Below are 18,984 nucleotides of genomic sequence, written 5' to 3'. Positions count from 1 at the left end.
AAATTTTATTCCACATTTTTTGAGATTTCCACAAAACGTTGTTAAAACCGGGAAAATTTAATGCACTGTTGTACTTTTTAACTGCACTTCACGAAATTACATCCTCTCATAGAACAAAAAATGAACTAAAAGTGAAGAAGAAAATCATTGGTGCCAAATCATAACCATTTTAACCATACAATAGTTCATTCTTACTATTTGTGGGAATCGTACTAAAATCTTCTTTTGCTTTAGTTCATATTGAACTTATATGTACGGTCATTGAACTTTATACCCACGTTTAGTTCATAAATTTTTAGAGACATACTTAAAAAAAGTAAAATTTCATTAAGCTGTGGAAAATTTCGAAAAAAAATAATAAAATTTAACTACTAGCAAATAATTTTTTTCCAATAAATATAAGTTAAATTTCGTGTTAGTTTAACTACGGAAATTTTTTCTGTGTAGGTACAATAAGGTCATATCAGTTTGAGTGTTACCAATATACACAGAAAACTGTATTGACTTATTATGAATGATTATGAACCCTATATATAAGCCTACCCAATTTACACAATATTAAGGATAAATTTCTTTAAAAAAATAAAAAAAAGAAAGTTTAGCTTTAACATTTAAATCAAATTAAAATACTTTTGAAATGTGTGTCCTTCCGTTAAAGTAGTATATAGGGCAAATTTTCCTTAAATTAAAGGAAGAAATATTTTATTTAAATTGTATGTTCTTTAATTTAAATGAGACAATAATTAAATTTTAGGTTTATTTTAAGGATTTTATCCTAAGTTTATTTTTTCCACATATTAAGACAATTTTTTACTTGGATCCAAAGATTTCAAGCTTCCTTTAAGAATTTTGGAATTGATGGTTTTGACCAGTGTTGCCAGTATTGAAGATTTTTCCTTTAAATATTTTGGTATTGGTGATTTTGCCCATTGTTGCCATTATTGAAGATTTTCCCTCAAATTAGGAATATTTTTTTCGTGGTTGGGGACAGCATTTTTGAGTTGGAGATTTCGTGGGGAATTTCCATAAATTTAGGGATTTTTTTCGAATTCGGTTCAGTGTAATAAAAATGATTTATATGATTTCTCTTTTATTTCTACATTACTAAAATAAGCACAACGAACCGTAAAAATTGGAAAAAAAATTGCTCCTTATTATTCCACGGCATACAAAAAGGCGCTAATGCAGCATTTTGTCTAGAAACGGATCCAGAACTTTATTCTGGAGGCTCAAGAGCTAATTTATAATTTTATTTAATTTTTCTAAGACAGAAACATGTCAATATGAACTCCTGTCATTGGACAATCAGAGATGAACTTGAGTACTTAGAAGAAATTTTCTTTCATAACTACGCGGTGATCGAACTGCCATTTTCATTTAGGAATAAAAAAGTCGACTTTTATAGTTTTTGTCAAAACAAACAATCGAAAAGAAAACACAATATGACCAAATTTGGTGACATTTCTCAGTGTTTGAAAGTGTTTCTAAGTTATTTCTCTGTAATGTGAAACACTGTTCGGACTTGCCTATAAAAATGAGGTCCCGAGCTAAACATAGAATCGGCAGTGAAAAAGTGGGATGAAGTATATTTTCCAATATATCATTTTGTTTTATTAAATTAATGACAATTGGTTTCCTGAACATACACAATCAACCCGCAGTATAAATATGCAGAAGGTACAACCAAAGACAATAAACTCTAGGAAGATAGGAAATTGGCTACTGAGGAGATCAAACCATTTACCGTGTTAGTTTCATACTCGAACCAAACGCGTATACGACAAGTATTGACATATCATTAAAATGCAAATAAAAATAAATTAAGTGCACGAAATAAATTTCCATAAAGGGGAAAATGTAATTTTTTTGTTGTAGCCTAAAATTTAACATTGTTTCATTAAGAAAATTAAGTTTTTCATTTAAAAAATAAAAACGAAAAATAAATAAAAAAATTACAAACATGTATGGAACTAACATGGTAAATGCAACATTTGGTATGACGCAAGCCAATTTCCTATCTTCCTCAAGTTTATTGTCTTTGGGTACAACATTGTATTGTTTACACTGCGCTTTATGATGTCTCTCTAGAGAACTGATATTTTGTTAGTGCCCTTCAAAAAATTTGCAAATTTTGTCAGTGATACAAAACGACGAGCATAAGTATGAACATAAATGTGTGTGTATATAATCGTAGGGTATTGTTCAAAGACAATAAACTTGAGGAAGATAGGAAATTGGCTTGCGTCATACCAAATGTTGCATTTACCATGTTAGTTCCATACATGTTTGTAATTTTTTTATTTATTTTTCGTTTTTATTTTTTAAATGAAAAACTTAATTTTCTTAATGAAACAATGTTAAATTTTAGGCTACAACAAAAAAATTACATTTTCCCCTTTATGGAAATTTATTTCGTGCACTTAATTTATTTTTATTTGCATTTTAATGATATGTCAATACTTGTCGTATACGCGTTTGGTTCGAGTATGAAACTAACACGGTAAATGGTTTGATCTCCTCAGTAGCCTATTTCCTATCTTCCTAGAGTTTATTGTCTTTGGTATTGTTCACTCATATCGGATATATTCATCGTCGTTTACGTAAATGAAGACATATATATGTCCGTCTTCTTGTTTGGCCAACTCTCGCTCTCTGATTGTGTTATTGTGCGTAATTTACTTCACTCTTCTCGCCATAATCAGACATTTCTCCGTGAACCTCTCAGACATTATCATTATGTCAGTACATGTATGTGCTGAGTACTTGTGGTAAATAAATGCGATTATGTTAGTGAGAAGAAATTGTAGTTGATCAAATGGGCAAAGAGGTAAAGGGGTATTATGATTTGTGGTTTGGTCACAATACCATAGCGGTTCAATCAAGCTTCAAGACAGAGTAATGATGTAGAGATTGATATATGTAGTTCAGATTAGATTAGTTATTGTTGATGAGAGATATCCCACCAAGAATTATCTTAAATGGGTGAATTAATGGCAGTCATCATTTGCATATGGTCAGTCTATGCTATTGAAAGAATTCTACATTTGAATACAATTTGTCACTAACAATTGTTGATGTATGTGCGTGTGTGCTTGTCGATTTGTATTTTAGCAAATAATTGATTTAAAAAGAACCCATTGTTGTGTGGTCATTTATCTCATAATGTATAAAATTTTTGCTTTGCCCACATGAACTATATTTGATGAGTGCAGTAATATGACATTGATTTCTTTGTTCGTTCATTCGTTTGACAATGAATAAATTCAATGTTTAATTTGATTAGGCAAATTAGTTAGCGGTTAAGTTAAATTAAGTATAATATAATGATTAATGAGATGTGCCCACATACAAAGAGGAAATATTGCAAAAATATCATGAATTGCAGTAATGTATAATCGTTAAAGGCAAAGCTGGTATCAAAAAATTAAAGTGTCTAATTTAGTTGAAGATAAAATAATTGCATTAAGTTTGAATTAATAACAAAGAAAAAAATGTTCACCAATATTGCGATCCAACTACGGTTGCCACTAGCGCCAAAAATAATCCACAAAAATTTGAAGAAAATTTTACCAAAAATTTACCAAATTTAAAAAAAGTTATTTTGAAGCTTTTGTCAACTTTTTGTAGTTAGTACGGAAAAAATGTTTTCTTTAAAAGAAATGTGTTATTATTTTATTTAAGAAGTTTATCCCATTTTTGGAGTATAAATATCCCCTGCTCTGTATATGTGTCAAATCATAAATGTTTTACCGAAATTTTGTCAAAATTTTATTTCGAAAGAAAAAAAAATTTATTTCTATAGAAACAGTTGCCAAATTTTATTTCCATAGCAAATTTTGTCAAAATTTTATTTCTATAGAAAATTTTGTCCAAATTTTATTTCTATAGAAAATTTTGTCAAAATTTTATTTCTACAGAAAATTTTATGAAAATTTTATTTCTATAGAAAATTTTATCAACATTTTATTTTTATAGAATATTTTTTAAAATTTTATTTATATATAAAACTTTGTCAAAATTTTAGTTCTATAGAAAATTTTGTTAAAATTTTATTTCTATAGAAAATTTTGTCAAAATTTTCACAAATATACTTCTATAGATAATTTTGTCAAAACTGTTTTCCTATAAAAAAATTTGTCACAAATATACTTCTATAGATAATTTTGTCAAAACTGTTTTCACAAATAGATTTCTATAGAAAATATTGTCAAAATTTTATTTCCATAGAAAATTTTGTCAAAATTTTATTTCTATAGAAAATTTTGTCAAAATTTTATTTCCATAGAAAATGTTGTCAAAATTTTATTTCCATAGAAAATTTTGTCAAAATTTTATTTTTATAGAAAATTTTGTCAAAATGTTATTTCTATAGAAAATTTTGTCAAATTTTTATTTCTATAGAAAATTTTGTCCAAATTTTATTTCTATCGAAAATTTTGTCCAAATTTTATTTCTATGGAAAATTTCGTCAAAATTTCATTTCTATAGAAATTTTTGTGAAAATTTTATTTCTATGGAAAATTTTGTCAAAATTTAATTTCTATAGAAAATTTTGTCAAAATTTTATTTCTATAGAAAATTTTGTCAAAATGTCGTTTCTATAGAAAATTTTGTCTAAATTTCGTTTCTTTAGAAAATTTTGTCAAAATTTTAATTCTATAGAAAATTTTGTCAAAATTTTATTTCGAAAGAAAAAAAATTTTATTTCTATAGAAACAGTTGTCAAAATTTTATTTCCATAGTAAATTTTGTCAAAATTTTATTTCTATAGAAAATTTTGTCCAAATTTTATTTCTATAGAAAATTTTGTCAAAATTTTATTTCTACAGAAAATTTTATGAAAATTTTATTTCTATAGAAAATTTTATCAACATTTTATTTTTATAGAATATTTTTTTTTTTAAATTTTATTTATATATAAAACTTTGTGAAAATTTTAGTTCTATAGAAAATTTTGTTAAAATTTTATTTCTATAGAAAATTTTGTCAAAATTTTATTTCTATGGAAAATTTCGTCAAAATTTCATTTCTATAGAAATTTTTGTGAAAATTTTATTTCTATGGAAAATTTTGTCAAAATTTTCACAAATAGATTTCTATAGAAAATATTGTCAAAATTTTATTTTCATAGAAAATGTTGTCAAAACTTTATTTCTATGGAAAATTTTGTCAAAATTTTATTTCTATAGAAATTTTTGTGAAAATTTTATTTTTATGGAAAATTTTGTCAAAATTTAATTTCTATAGAAAATTTTGTCAAAAGTTTATTTCTATAGAAAATTTTGTCAAAATTTCATTTTTATAGAAAATTTTGTTAAAATTTTATTTCTATGGAAAATTTTGTCAAAATTTTCACAAATAGATTTCTATAGAAAATATTGTCAAAATTTTATTTCCATAGAAAATTTTGTCAAAATTTTATTTCTATAGAAAATTTTGTCAAAATTTTATTTCTATAGAAAATTTTGTCCAAATTTTATTTCTATCGAAAATTTTGTCAAAATTTTATTTCTATGGAAAATTTCGTCAAAATTTCATTTCTATAGAAATTTTTGTGAAAATTTTATTTCTATGGAAAATTTTGTCAAAATTTAATTTCTATAGAAAATTTTGTCAAAATTTTATTTCTATAGAAAATTTTGTCAAAATGTCGTTTCTATAGAAAATTTTGTCTAAATTTCGTTTCTTTAGAAAATTTTGCCAAAATTTTATTTCTATAGAAAATTTTGCCAAAATTTTATTTCTATAGAAAATTTTGTCAAATTTTTTTTCTTTAGAAATTTTTGCCAAAATTTTATTTCTATAGAAAATTTTGTCAAAATTTTATTTCTATAGAAAATTTTGTCAAAATTTTATTTCTATAGAAAATTTTGTCCAAATTTTATTTCTATCGAAAATTTTGTCAAAATTTTATTTCTATGGAAAATTTCGTCAAAATTTCATTTCTATAGAAATTTTTGTGAAAATTTTATTTCTATAGAAAATTTTGTCAAAATGTCGTTTCTATAGAAAATTTTGTCTAAATTTCGTTTCTTTAGAAAATATTGCCAAAATTTTATTTCTATAGAAAATTTTGCCAAAATTTTATTTCTATAGAAAATTTTGTCAAATTTTTTTTCTTTAGAAAATTTTGTCAAAATTTCGTTTCTATAGAAAATTTTGCCAAAATTTTATTTCTATAGAAAACTTTGCCGAAATTTTATTTCTATAGAAAATTTTGTCAAAATTTTATTTCTATAGAAACTTTTTTCAAACTGTTATTTCTATGGAAAATTTTGTCAAAATTTTGTTTCCATGGAAAATTTTGTCAGAATTTTATTTCTATAGAAAATTTTGTCAAAATTTTATTTCTATAGAAAATTTTGTCAAAATTTTATTTCTATAGAAAATTTTCCAAAATTGTATTTCTATAGAAAATTTTGTCAAAATTTTACTTCTATAAAAAATGTTGTCAAAAATTTATTTCTTTTCGCACTTTTAAATGTATAATATTTGGAAAAATAAATCACCACTTTCTTAATATGTTTTTTGAAGGCTAACTACTTAACGCACCACCCTCGTATTAGAAATTATTAGATTTCCTGCAATATTTCCAGGAGGCATTTTTTCCAACATAGTTTATGTTTCAGTTTTGAGTTCTCTTAATTCTTATAACAAGGAAGTAAGTGCATACTTTCAGGCAGAATTTATTTTAAATGTAATTTTAATTGAATTGTATGGTAATGGGACATTACTCATAAGTTAACTGTACTGCTTTAGGGATTACAATAAAGGACGTATCCTCTTGCCATTGAGCTAAACATAGAGACGGGTAGCACTGTGTTATCACAATGGACTGAACTGTGTAGTGTGCCATATTTCCTACCAAATTGACACAAATATAACACTATCACCATGTAAACATATGCTCCTGCCTCCGAAACTCTCTTCCCTTCTCTGAACGAATATGTTTGAAAATGAAAATCTCTTCACAACTCTAAGTTTTTGAGGTTACAATTATTTTTCGGTCAAAAAAGACGGAAGAAACATATTTTCCATAAAGTAATTATTTATTTTCACATTCAATAATAATAAAAAAAATGTGCAAAAATCGAAATTGATTTTTTTTGCTGGTGCAAATAGCAATTATCATAAAATACGGTTTTTAAATATCAACAGAACAGTTGAAATTATATCGTTAAAATATAAATAATCAATTCGTCCATCATACACCCAGCTGCCCGGAAAAATACACGACATCCGATATTCTGTGGCAATGGCATTGGCATCTTTTTACTTCGGCTGTCGCTTATATATGTTTTTTTATTGTTAATACAAATTTATTTTCTTCTAACCTGAAACGCCACATGATCTCAACATATTAAAAAGGTCATATAGAATAATAAATTAAATGGGGCTTTTAGTGATTACACACACTACCCATAAGGAAGAAATATAATACAAAGGCTCGTAAGGCATGGCGGCATGGATGGTAGGGTGAAAAGGCGAGTGTTGGAAACATGTGAACACTTAAATTCCAACAATGTACTAACACAAATAAACCATTGCATTAAAAGATAATAGGTGTGCTTAAATTGAGGATAACTAAATGTTGTTGTTGTATTTGTTTTGCGTAGCTGCTATAAAAATTCAATTTAAGTGGAAATCCAATAAGCATGAAAAACTATCTTAAGGACCCATATTTACAAATTACACAATACTTGGGAAATCGTAAAAAATATTCTTAAGAAACTATATATGTATAATTTAAAAAGGATAACAAGTTTCATGGAATCATTATGGAAAAGCTCTATAAAAGAAGGATAGTAATAGAGATTTGCAGAGAAATTATAGGCAAACGATTTTTATAAAAATTTCTTTTACTAACTATGTAGTAATTGAAAATCTCTAGTTAATATAATAATTCATAATAAATATAGAAATTTATTTATAATTTTTATAGCATACTTTAAGGGGTTTGAATTCAAGCAAACTTAGGTTCACAGGGAATTTGCCTGCAAGTATACCCGTAAGGACCAATTGATCACAACTTACTGCCACTCGTACCAAAAGTAATCTACCATAATTTGAAGAAAATTTTACCAAAAATCTAGCAAATTAAAAAAAACGTACTGAACATTTTATTTTTATAGAAGATTTTGTCAAATTTTTTTCTATAAAACATTTTGTCAAAATTTTATTTCTATAGAAATTTTTTCAAAATTTTATATCTATAGAAAATTTTGTCAAAATTGTATTTCTATAGAAAATTTTGTCAAAATTTCATTTCTATTGAAAGTTTTGTCAAAATTTTATTTCCATAGAAAATTTTGTAAAAATTGTATTTCAATAGAAAATTTTGCCAAAATTTTATTTCTATAGAAATTTTGCCAAAATTTATTTTCTATAGAAATTTCTGTCAAAATTTTATTTATATAGAAAATTGTGTCAAAATTTTATTTCTATGGAAAATTTTGTCAAAATTCTATTTCTATAGAAGTTTGTCAAAATTTTATTTCTATAGAAAATTTTATTTCTATAGAAAATTTGTCAAAATTCTATTTCTATTGAAAAATTTATTTCTATAGAAGATTTTTGCAAAATTTAATTTCTATAGAAAATTTTTGCCAAATGTTATTTCCATAGAAAATTTTTGCCAAATTTTATTTCTATAGAAGAATTTTGCAAAATTTAATTTCTATAGAAAATTTTTTCAAAATTTTATTTCTATTGAAAGTTTTGTCAAAATTTTATTTCCATAGCAAATTTTGTAAAAATTGTATTTCCATAGAAAATTTTGTAAAAATTGTATTTCTATAGAAATTTTGTCAAAATTTTCATTCCATAGAAAATTTTGCCAAAATTTAATCTCTATAGATTTTGACAAAATTTTTTTTCTTTAGAAAATTTTTTCAAAATTTTATTTCTATAGAAAATTTTGCCAAAATTTTATTTCTATAGAAATTTTGCCAAAATTTATTTTCTATAGAAAATTTTGTCAAAATGTTATTTATATAGAAAATTGTTTCAAAATTTTAATTCTATAGAAAATTTTGTCAAAATTTTATTTCTATAGAAGTTTTTCAAAATTTTATTTCTATAGAAAATTTTATTAAAATTTTATTTCTATAGAAAATTTTGCAAACATTTTATTTCTATAGAAAATTTTGTCAAAATTTTATTTCTATACAAAATATTGTCAAAATTTTATTTTTAAATAAAAAGTTTTGTCAAAATTCTATTTCTATTGAAAATTTTGTCAAAATTTTATTTCTATAGAAAATTTTGTTAAAATTTTATTTCTATTGAAAATTTTGTCAAAATTCCATTTCTATTGAAAAATTTATTTCTATAGAAAATGTCTCCATTTTATTTCTATAGAAAATCTTGTCAAAGTTTTATTTCCATAGACAATTTTGTCAAAATTTAATTCTATAGAAAATTTTGTCAAAATTTTATTTCCATAAAAAATGTTGTCAAAATTTTATTTCTATAAAAAATGTGGTCAAAATTTTATTTCTATAGGAAATTTTGTCAAAACTTTATTTTTATATAAAAAGTTTTGTCAAAATTCTATTTCTATTGAAGATTTTGTCAAATTTTTTTTCTATAGAAAATTTTGTCAAAATTTTATTTCTATAGAAAATTTTGTTACAATTTTATTTCTATTGAAAATTTTGTCAAAATTCCATTTCTATTGAAAAATCTATTTCTATAGAAAATGTCACCATTTTATTTCTATAGAAAATTTTGTCAAAGTTTTATTTCTATAGACAATTTTGTCAAAATTTAATTCTATAGAAAATTTTGTCAAAATTTTATTTCTATAAAAAATTTTGTCAAAATTTTATTTCTATAAAAAATGTGGTCAAAATTTTATTTTTATATAAAAAGTTTTGTCAAAATTCTATTTCTATTGAAGATTTTGTCAAAATTTTATTTCTATAGAAAATTTTGTCAAAATTTTATTTCTATTGAAAATTATGTCAAAATTCTATTTCTATTGAAAATTTTATTTCTATAGAAAATGTCAACATTTTATTTCTATAGAAAATTTTGTCAAAGTTTTGTTTCCATAGACAATTTTGTCAAAATTTAATGCTATAGAAAATTTTGTCAAAATTTTATTTCTGTAGAAGATTTTGTCAAAATTTTATTTCTATAAAAAATGTCAAAATTTTATTTCTATAGAACATTTTGTTAAAAATGTATTTCGATAGAAAATTTTGTCAAATAATTGCATAATAATAAACTTACCTAGTACTAGATCATTTTTACCGCTCAATGGCAATAGTAATTCACAATAATATATTATTGTGAATTAAGTAAACACGATTTAGCAAAAATCATCCTTACAATGCAAACCTTATACCTTGTACAGTAGAAAAATTCAATCCTTTCAAAATTATTTAAATTATTTCCGTATACTACCCTCAATTATTTCCCTTAGTGTTGTGCAGGTGTAAAACTGAACTACTTTAATCACTCAAACAAAATGCTAACCACTTTACAATGGCATTCAAATGAATTTATAAAATTAATGTCGTAATTAAAATGTTTCATTTATTCAATAGATTCATTATCTTGTTCTCTTTTTCAGATCTTCTACCTGTGGCACCCACAAACACTCAAAAGAGGCGGAAAAGTCGAAGGCAACTCTTACCGAGACCGAAGCATAAACGCAAGTAAACGACTCAGAAAACAGCAGCTGTAATGATTACCTAAAAATTAGCATAGCTTGCAAAAAAAATCATTAAACACTGAAGCCAAAAAAGGCAAGGCGTCAAAAGTCGAACAAGCTGAAAGCTGAAACCCCTCATCAAGACCTTTGAAACCCGCCAAAGACCACCAACCTTTCAGCAGAATTGGAAAACCACCGACGTCAATTAATAACGCCAGTCACCCATTTAACCCCAATAAACGCAGCAGCATATACCTTTTTACAATCTCCCAAAGCTACATACGCACATCCGGGTATCACCATCCGCTGTGCAGGTCGCTAGTGGTTGCCACCACATTCCCACCTAGAAATCCAAAAAAAAGCCTTGGCTCAGCAACAAATGGAGAACTTTTAACGCGGCCACTAGAAATCACCTCATTTCAATTCGAGGAGCTAGTTAAGTGGAACATTCCCTCCTTCTGTTCCCAAAGGTAGTGGTGCTATCGCTACTGACCTACCAGAGAAATAAGGTTGCCCAAGCTGCATCTGTCAGTAGCCACAAAGCAGTGGCAAAGTGGAAAAATAATAGCAAAAGTGAAAGGAAATTAAGGAAAAAGTGTTTCCTCCTTCCTTTGCTCCGCATTGCTGCCTAGCTTGTTTGCCTGCCTGCCTACTTGCCATCCATTGAAAGGGCCATTGCAGCAGTCTTGGCTTCATAATGGATTTGAAAACCTCAAGTATAAGTGAAATATCTGATCCATACATACCTTCGAGCAAATCAACGGATCTAATAAAGCCAAAGGATGCATTGGAAAAGGAAGCATCCGCATCAGCACCGAATAATGAAGGTAATAATGAATGATATCATGTAAATGTTAGAGACTAAGCGAACGAAAAGGGTATTTCGTAGCCAGCCAAAGTGCTTTGATATTGGTTTGAATGTTTACAAAGTCATGGGGGAGGGGGGAGGAGGGGAAGAAATGGTTCATATGAATGAAATTTTCATTAAAATGTTATAACACCAGTTTGCAAGGAGGGCTCTGATATTTCTCATCATCAGAATAAATAGGATATGGGACAGTGTCATGGGGCTTCTTAGCGACTCAAGATAATTGCGTTAGGGACGATTTTATTGGAATTATACCTTCTTGAGAACATTTTATGGACATTTTATTTTTCAATTATCTCCAAATTGTATTTATTCCGGTTATTATACCTAACGTGATAATCTTTATTATATATTCACATTATTAGATGAAATAACATCATAATTCGTTCTTATAGGGAGTATCACACAGTGGCCAAATATAAAACCTAAATATAATAAAATTATTAAAGATCTGAATCTAGGAATCAGTAAGAGAGTCATAAAATACTAGATCTACTCCAGAATGCAGAATATCCATCATATAGTTGCAGATTTCCACGACCCTCTAGAGGCCTTTTGCAGAAACTTTCCGGATGTTACCATAGTTAAATCTAATTTTTAATTAATTTAGGAATCAGAAAGATAGTCGATAGAGAAGAATGCCTTTCAGGTAGATGATTTAGATTGTTAACAAATCTAGGAGAATCTTCTCTAATGTTACTATGGATCTCTCGAACCTTGTGGCCTAGACTGCCTGACATGTACATTAAATTTTTTCATCTCCGGATCTTGTCCTGTCTTGCGTATGGACAGAGAACTTCTATGAACTTTGGTAAATCAGTCTCCGAACTATTTACCACACTTTTCGAGGATGAGTTTTCCCGAATCTCCGATTCTAGTGGGTATGGAAAACGATTCCGAATCTCTCTAATCAGAAACCGAAGAATGACATCAGAAGGATGGATACCCGCATGCCTCTCAAAAAAGGTTATCTGCCGTTTCCAAACACCAAACTACGAATATCTGCGTAGGCTGGAGACAAAACCTTCAGAGATTTCTGCTTTGCTACAGCACACTGGGAGCTATTTACCACTCTTTTGAAGGATGAGTTTTCCAATAGCAATCGTCCATCATTTACGTCGGCTGGAGGAAATAATCATCGGGCATTTCTTAAATGAATCTTCTATTTATAGCAACAAATAATCTAGTGCAAGCGAGTACGATCTCGGATTCAAGTGGTTACGAAAATCGATTCCGAATTTCTGTAATCACAAACCGAAGAATAACATCGGGAGGGTGGGTGCCTGGATAGCGAGAGTATGGAAAACGATTCCGAATCTCTCTAATCCCAAAGCGAAGAATGACATCAGAAGGATGGATACCTGCATGCCTCTGAAAAAAGGTTATCTACCGTTTCCAAACACCAAACTACGAATATCTGCGTAGGCTGGAGACAAAATCTTCCGAGATTTCTGCTTTGCTACAGCACACTGGGAGCTATTTACCGCACTTTTGAGGACGAGTTTTCCAACAGCAATCACCCACCATTTACGTCGGCCGGAGGCAATAATCATCGGGCATTTCTTAAATGAATCTTCTATTTATAGCCACAAATAATCTAGTGCAAGCGAGTACGATCTCAGATTCAAGTGGTTACGAAAATCGATTCCGAATTTCTGTAATCACAAACCGAAGAATAACATCGGGAGGGTGGATACCTACATAGCGAAGAGTATCATCACATGCCTCCAATAATAATATGACTACCGTTTCCAAACACCAAAATGCGAACTACAAACATCTGTGTCGGCTGGAGAAAACATCTTCAAGGATATCTCCTTTGATAAAGCAGACTGGGAGCTATTTACTTCTCTTCTTCTGCGGCTACAGGAAATAACCTTCGGGGATTTCTTGACTAGAGATAACTCCAAAAAATTGGATTTAGGAAAAGGATCTGCCTTTCTTTAAAGTGGTATCAAGGTTGGAATAACAGCTAGAAAATTCAAGTACAAGCCAGAGCGATTTTGGACCTAAGTTGCTATGATTAGGTTAGGTATAGTGGCTTTCCTTTTTTTGGCTCACTTCAAACATTCTGTCCATTGTGATACCAAAGCTTCCATGATTAGCTCCATGGCAAGTTGAGATATTCGATTCCGAATCTCTGTAATTTCAAAGTGAAGGATAACGTCAGAGAAATAGATCCTGTATTGCGAAGAGTGCTTGTTGTGCATTCAGTAACTTCTGAAGGTGATTTGTCGCGCGTTACACAAGACAAATTTTGCCTGTTAAGACTAAGGAGAGTGTACCAGTCTCTCAGTTTAGAGGACGCCTTTGAACCCTTACGAAAATAATTTCTGCAACGTCTTGTATCAACAAATTTTTGTAATTTGGAGCGATTCATATCACTCGATTGTCTTCTGAAAGCATCAGAAGGAATTTGGTTCGGAAAGAACCACGACAATATGTGTCTGAAGATGGAGTTCTGGCCCTACATCTTTTTTTATAAAGCTTCCTTTTCACTACAACATATTCAGTTGATAACCTATGATGATCTTGATCTTCGATATCCAGGCTCTACACACAGAGAACATATTAGTTGAAAATTGATTGTTGTAATAAAAATTCTGCATCTACAATGAAATCACAGTTGTGTCAATCAATTTACATTATTTACAACCTTAATTCGTTCCTACTACCATTTGACGATTATTATTATAGAGTTTTGTTTGTAATACAAGTCAAATAGTTGTCCGAACTAAATGTCTCTCTTTTTAAAAAATTTGATTGAATTCGATACGCGCAACCAACCTTAAAAAACCTTCATAACTGTCATTTAGTATTCAGAACTTACAATTGATATTCACAACCGAATTCCTTTGGAAATATTTCTCAAATGTCATTAATATTATTAAAAATTATTCAATGTTGAAGGAAAACGTGTCTTTTCAATTTAAAACAATAAAAATTACTGAAATCAGAGTATTTTCAGCTTCAGTTTATTTGAACTCTTGGTGGATTGCCTATCAAATATTTCATGAACAACTCGCGCAGTGTGAAACTGTTCTAAGTACACCATATTCGATACGAGTCATATAAACAGTTCCTATCTTCAATTGTTTGGGATCGAGTTTTAGATGTGGAACAATTTTATAGTGTTAAAAGGTAAAAGTTTGAACCATGTTACAAATTTAAAGCGGCTCTAATGGGAAAATTCATCTCCACGTCTTTCTTTATCTATGGAACACATAAGGAAGTGATGGTGGCGAGTATGTTCTTATTTATTTTTTAAAACTCCACACTAATTTTCTGATTTAATTTGTTGCGTTTTTAGACTGGCTATGTCATCCCATTTATCATGTGCTCAGTTCGGACGCCACTTATAAATACTTGTATACTAAGAGTTCCAAAGATTTAACTACCATTGCCTGTCAATTCTGCAATCAATGCTGGAGGGTGTACTTTCAAAGGTGTATATTTTTTAATTGTTAATGTATTGTAATTTTACGTACTTTTCTGTTATTCAAAAAAATATGAATAAAATACAATATTCTGAAGGGAAAAAAACATTTTTAATTCGGTTAAGGTGGGTGATATAACCATATAAAGAAAGGAGCAACGACCAATTCTATCGTCTAATACAACCAACTCTATATATAGTATTAGTTGGATTTTCCATAATTCGATTGTGTCGACCGAATTTGTCGGGTGTCACAACTGCTAACAGAAGGTTGCTGCAACTGCCAAAAGGAGGTTGGCAATAAATTCGGTTATCACAATCAATCTGTATTCTCTGTGTAGAAGTGAGGATCAATGAATACCTCCCTTCACTTAAGGGGCTTCTTTCCCAACCGAAAACTAAAACTTTCTAACTTCTTGCTCTTAAAGACTTCATCGGCAAAAAGATTGTGCAACTGTCTGCCTCAAGCTCACTGAATCCATATTCACGAATTGGTAGCTCGAATCCCACAGATCATTCCTAGTTTTTCAGTTATGGTTTAACCTCTCTTAGTAATGCTTGTGACATTTCTCCTTCTTCTATATGTGTTTTCAACATAATGGGCAACACTGTTCGGACTCGGCTGTAAATAGGAGCTTAATATGGAATCGGACCGGACTCGGTGATAAGCGAGAAGTCCACCATTGTGGTATCACAGTGGACAAAATAGTCAAAGTAACTGAAATAACGAGCTACCACTATTCCTAACCTAATCATGGTTCAGACTGTGACGTTTATTAACATATTCCGTTCTGGCGGTGCCACAGGGACTCATCGGTCGTTTCCTATCGAGGAAATTGTATCGGAATCTAGAATAAAATGAACGTTAAATAGCTTTGGACCATTCAAATCCCCCGGACCTGATGGAATTACTCAGGCGGAGTTACAAGCAGTGACTGACGGAATCATCCCCTGGTTGTCGGCGATATATATAGGATGTACCATCTTAGCATATATTCCAAGAAAGTGGAGGGAAACAAAAGTCGTTTTCATACCTAAAGCGGGAAAAGCCTCTCACTCGAGTGCGAAGGATTTCCGACCAATCAGCTTAAGACTCTGGAGAGGATGATATATATTTATCTTAGAACTAGCGTCGATTCAAGTTTGCTCTCGAAACGACAGCATGCATACTCGAAGGGCAGGTCTACTGAGACCGCATTACATGAACTAGTCAACTTTATTGAAGCTGACTAGTTCACCTCCTAGTATCACCTCCTCTTTGGAATGTTGCTATAAACAACCTACTGGTTTCCCTAGAAAAAGAAAGGATAAAAGTGGTGGCATACGCAAATGATGTGGCGCTAGCAGTCAGCGGAAAATTCCCATCCACATTCAGAGATATTATACGGAGAGCCCTCCGGATGACTGAGAAATGGGCGAAAGAATCGTCTTGGGGTAAATCCTGCAAAGACAGAACTAGTCATGTACTGCAAAGATCGCAAAACTCCCACGGTTAGGTCCATTTCCTTAGGGGGTATTGAAATTCCCTTTGGAGAGTGTGCAAAATACCTTGGCGTTATTTTGGACAGGAAGCTGAACTTTAAGCTTAATATTAAAGAAAGAGCGAGAAAAGCCACGATAGCTTTGTACTCGTGCAAAAAGGCAATAGGAAACAGTTGGGGGCTAAAACCAAAAATTGTGCATTGGCTATACACGGCAGTGGTTAGACCTATAATGCTATATGGTGTTGTAGTCTGGTGGCCGGTACTTCACCAGCCGACAAGTTAAGACAAAGTTCAGCGTATGGTATGCTTGTGTATCTCAGGCGCATTCAGCAAGACAGGAACAAATTCCCTTAATGTCATGCTGCATCTATTGCCTTTAGACATTTTGGCCAAACAGTCAGCTGCAACAACGGCTGTGCGGTTTCGCGAGCTATCGCTGTGGTCGGAAAAAAAGTTACGGTCACAGTTCGTTCCTTAAAATAATGCCAGATGTGCCTAACGTAGTGGATTATACTTTGGCGACACCACTTTTCGACAAAAAGTTTGAAACTCTAATTCCCAACAGTGAGGCGTGGTGCACACAGGCCCCGGGGAATAAACGATATATAGATTTCTACACTGATGGCTCCAAATTGGATGGACATGTGGATTTCGGAGTATATTCTAAAGATCTGGAACTTCGAATAGCGAAAAGATTACCTAATCACTGTAGTGTTTTTCAGGCTGAAATATTAGCAATAAGAGAGATGGCGAATTGGCTGAGAAGTAATGTTCCAAAAAAATGTTGGCAATAATATATACTCAGACAGTCAACCTGCAATAAAATCCTTGGACTTTGTGTTCCTTAACTCGAAAGCAGCCATCGACTGCCACAAATCTCTCAATGAGATGGCTGAGCAGCACAATAGTCACCTAATATAGGTGCCTGGCCATAGGAACATACCGGGCAACTGCGAAGCGGATGAGTTGGCGAGGCTAGGGACTACCTTACATATTCCAGGGGAACTAGAATCTGTTGGTATGCCCCTGGCTACCTGCAAGCTCATACTGCGTGAGAAGTCTGTTATGATGGCAAATGTTCGATGGCCCCATTAAAACTTAAACCGCACACTAGATATGCTAGTGTTCTCGAGAAGTCAGATATCACACCTGATATCTGCTATAACGGGTCGCTGCCTGATAGGCGATTTTGCAAAAACTATTGGTGCGAAGTATAATGACTATTGTATGAGCTGTCATGATGCGGAGGAAAAGGAATCAATTAAACACCTCTTGTGTGAGTGTCCTGCATTTTGTATAAAGCGTAAACAAATTTTAGGAGCATATAGCTTTAGATTACTGGCGGACCTGGAAAACGTTAACTTAAGCAGTCTGCTAATGTTTTTGGAACAATCTGGTTGGTTCAACAGAAGAAAATAATCGAGAAGGTTCAGCGGTTAAAACTAAAAGTGCCTATATGTAATAGGTACTTTTAGTTAATGTGGTATCACAATGGACTGGATAGTCTAAGTGAGCCTGAATCTTAATCGGGCCGCCACTTTAACCTAACCTATCCTATCCTATTCTGGGTATCCAACAATATCTCCTAATACATACAAAGAACTCCTAATTAGTTCCAACGTCTAAGGTAATGTATTAGGTTCTCGTGATAGAAAGTTGTGGTCAATGGTTAGAACCCCCTCACTGGTTAGATGGCATGTCGCAGAATTCTTCCATTCCTACTTACTTGGAATTTTACATGTTACCAATCACTGTTCCTTAGAACGTAGACTGTCTGAAACAGGGACAAAATTCCTCCACATTTCATGCATTGCGAGGCACATAACCTAAATGTTTTTGTTTGTATGGAACTTGACCTGAACCTACCAAGACACAGAATATCCACAAGATTCCATATTATTGTTGGCTCGGATGTCGCAGTGATTGTTGGTGACATTCTCTTTTGTCTTTTAGAGCAAAGGAGTGTGTGGTCGGTATCCTCTGACCCTTGATTTTATTCTCTGCTACCCCTTCTATGTCGTTGTAGCACTTTTGGTTTTCACAACAAATCAAATAGTACTTGACCTTACCTTTTCACAAGATATAATCTTTTGCATACGAAAAGAAGGAGGAGAAGAAGTGGAGAAGGATCCAAGCCCAAGTACACAGCAAACCTTCAATGGTGGGTAAAGGTGACAATTGTGAATTGACATTGTAACAGTGAATTTGCTCAATTTTTGTTGCATATTTTTAGGCACCAAATAAACACTTCAAAGTCTTAGGCCAAAAATAGATGGACTATATTCTCTTTTATGTCAAATTTTAAGGCAAATCAACTGAGTCGTGGGCGAGAAAGATTCTAAAATATATAATAAACTGAACTGATAATATATTAAGAAAATTCTATTAGGTCTATACAGATGGCGTTATCAATGGCGAGAGTATGTGTTTTCCATAAATTATTTGAAATCGCACGTTAATATAAATTTCAATCGAATACATGATTTAAATGTCACTCATCTGGACATTTCCAAACATCGATTTAATTTGTGCTCTA

The 18,984-nt window shown here is 30.5% G+C and overlaps 1 protein-coding gene and 1 long non-coding RNA gene across 5 annotated transcripts in view; both read left to right on the top strand.

The window, feature by feature from the left end:
* The window catches only part of HisT (Histamine transporter), a 175,582-nt gene that overhangs the window by 74,112 nt on the left and 82,486 nt on the right, over positions 1 to 18,984 (top strand). For all 4 annotated transcript variants that reach the window (XM_075309840.1, XM_075309839.1, XM_075309837.1 and 1 more), the window contains exon 3: positions 10,580 to 11,487. In XM_075309840.1, the coding sequence (XP_075165955.1) occupies positions 11,358 to 11,487 (130 nt within the window). In that variant the 5' untranslated portion in view covers positions 10,580 to 11,357. The remainder of the gene's footprint in view (positions 1 to 10,579; positions 11,488 to 18,984) is intronic.
* On the top strand, positions 14,281 to 15,071 carry LOC142240436 (uncharacterized). The gene is made up of 2 exons (XR_012723274.1): positions 14,281 to 14,773; positions 14,839 to 15,071. It is a non-coding gene; the product is annotated as an uncharacterized LOC142240436 (long non-coding RNA).

This window comes from Haematobia irritans, chromosome 5, assembly GCF_050003625.1.
Source record: "Haematobia irritans isolate KBUSLIRL chromosome 5, ASM5000362v1, whole genome shotgun sequence".
Lineage (NCBI taxonomy): Eukaryota > Metazoa > Arthropoda > Insecta > Diptera > Muscidae > Haematobia > Haematobia irritans.
Note: the sequence above shows the minus strand (reverse complement) of the source record. Positions and strands in the feature narration are given on the sequence as shown.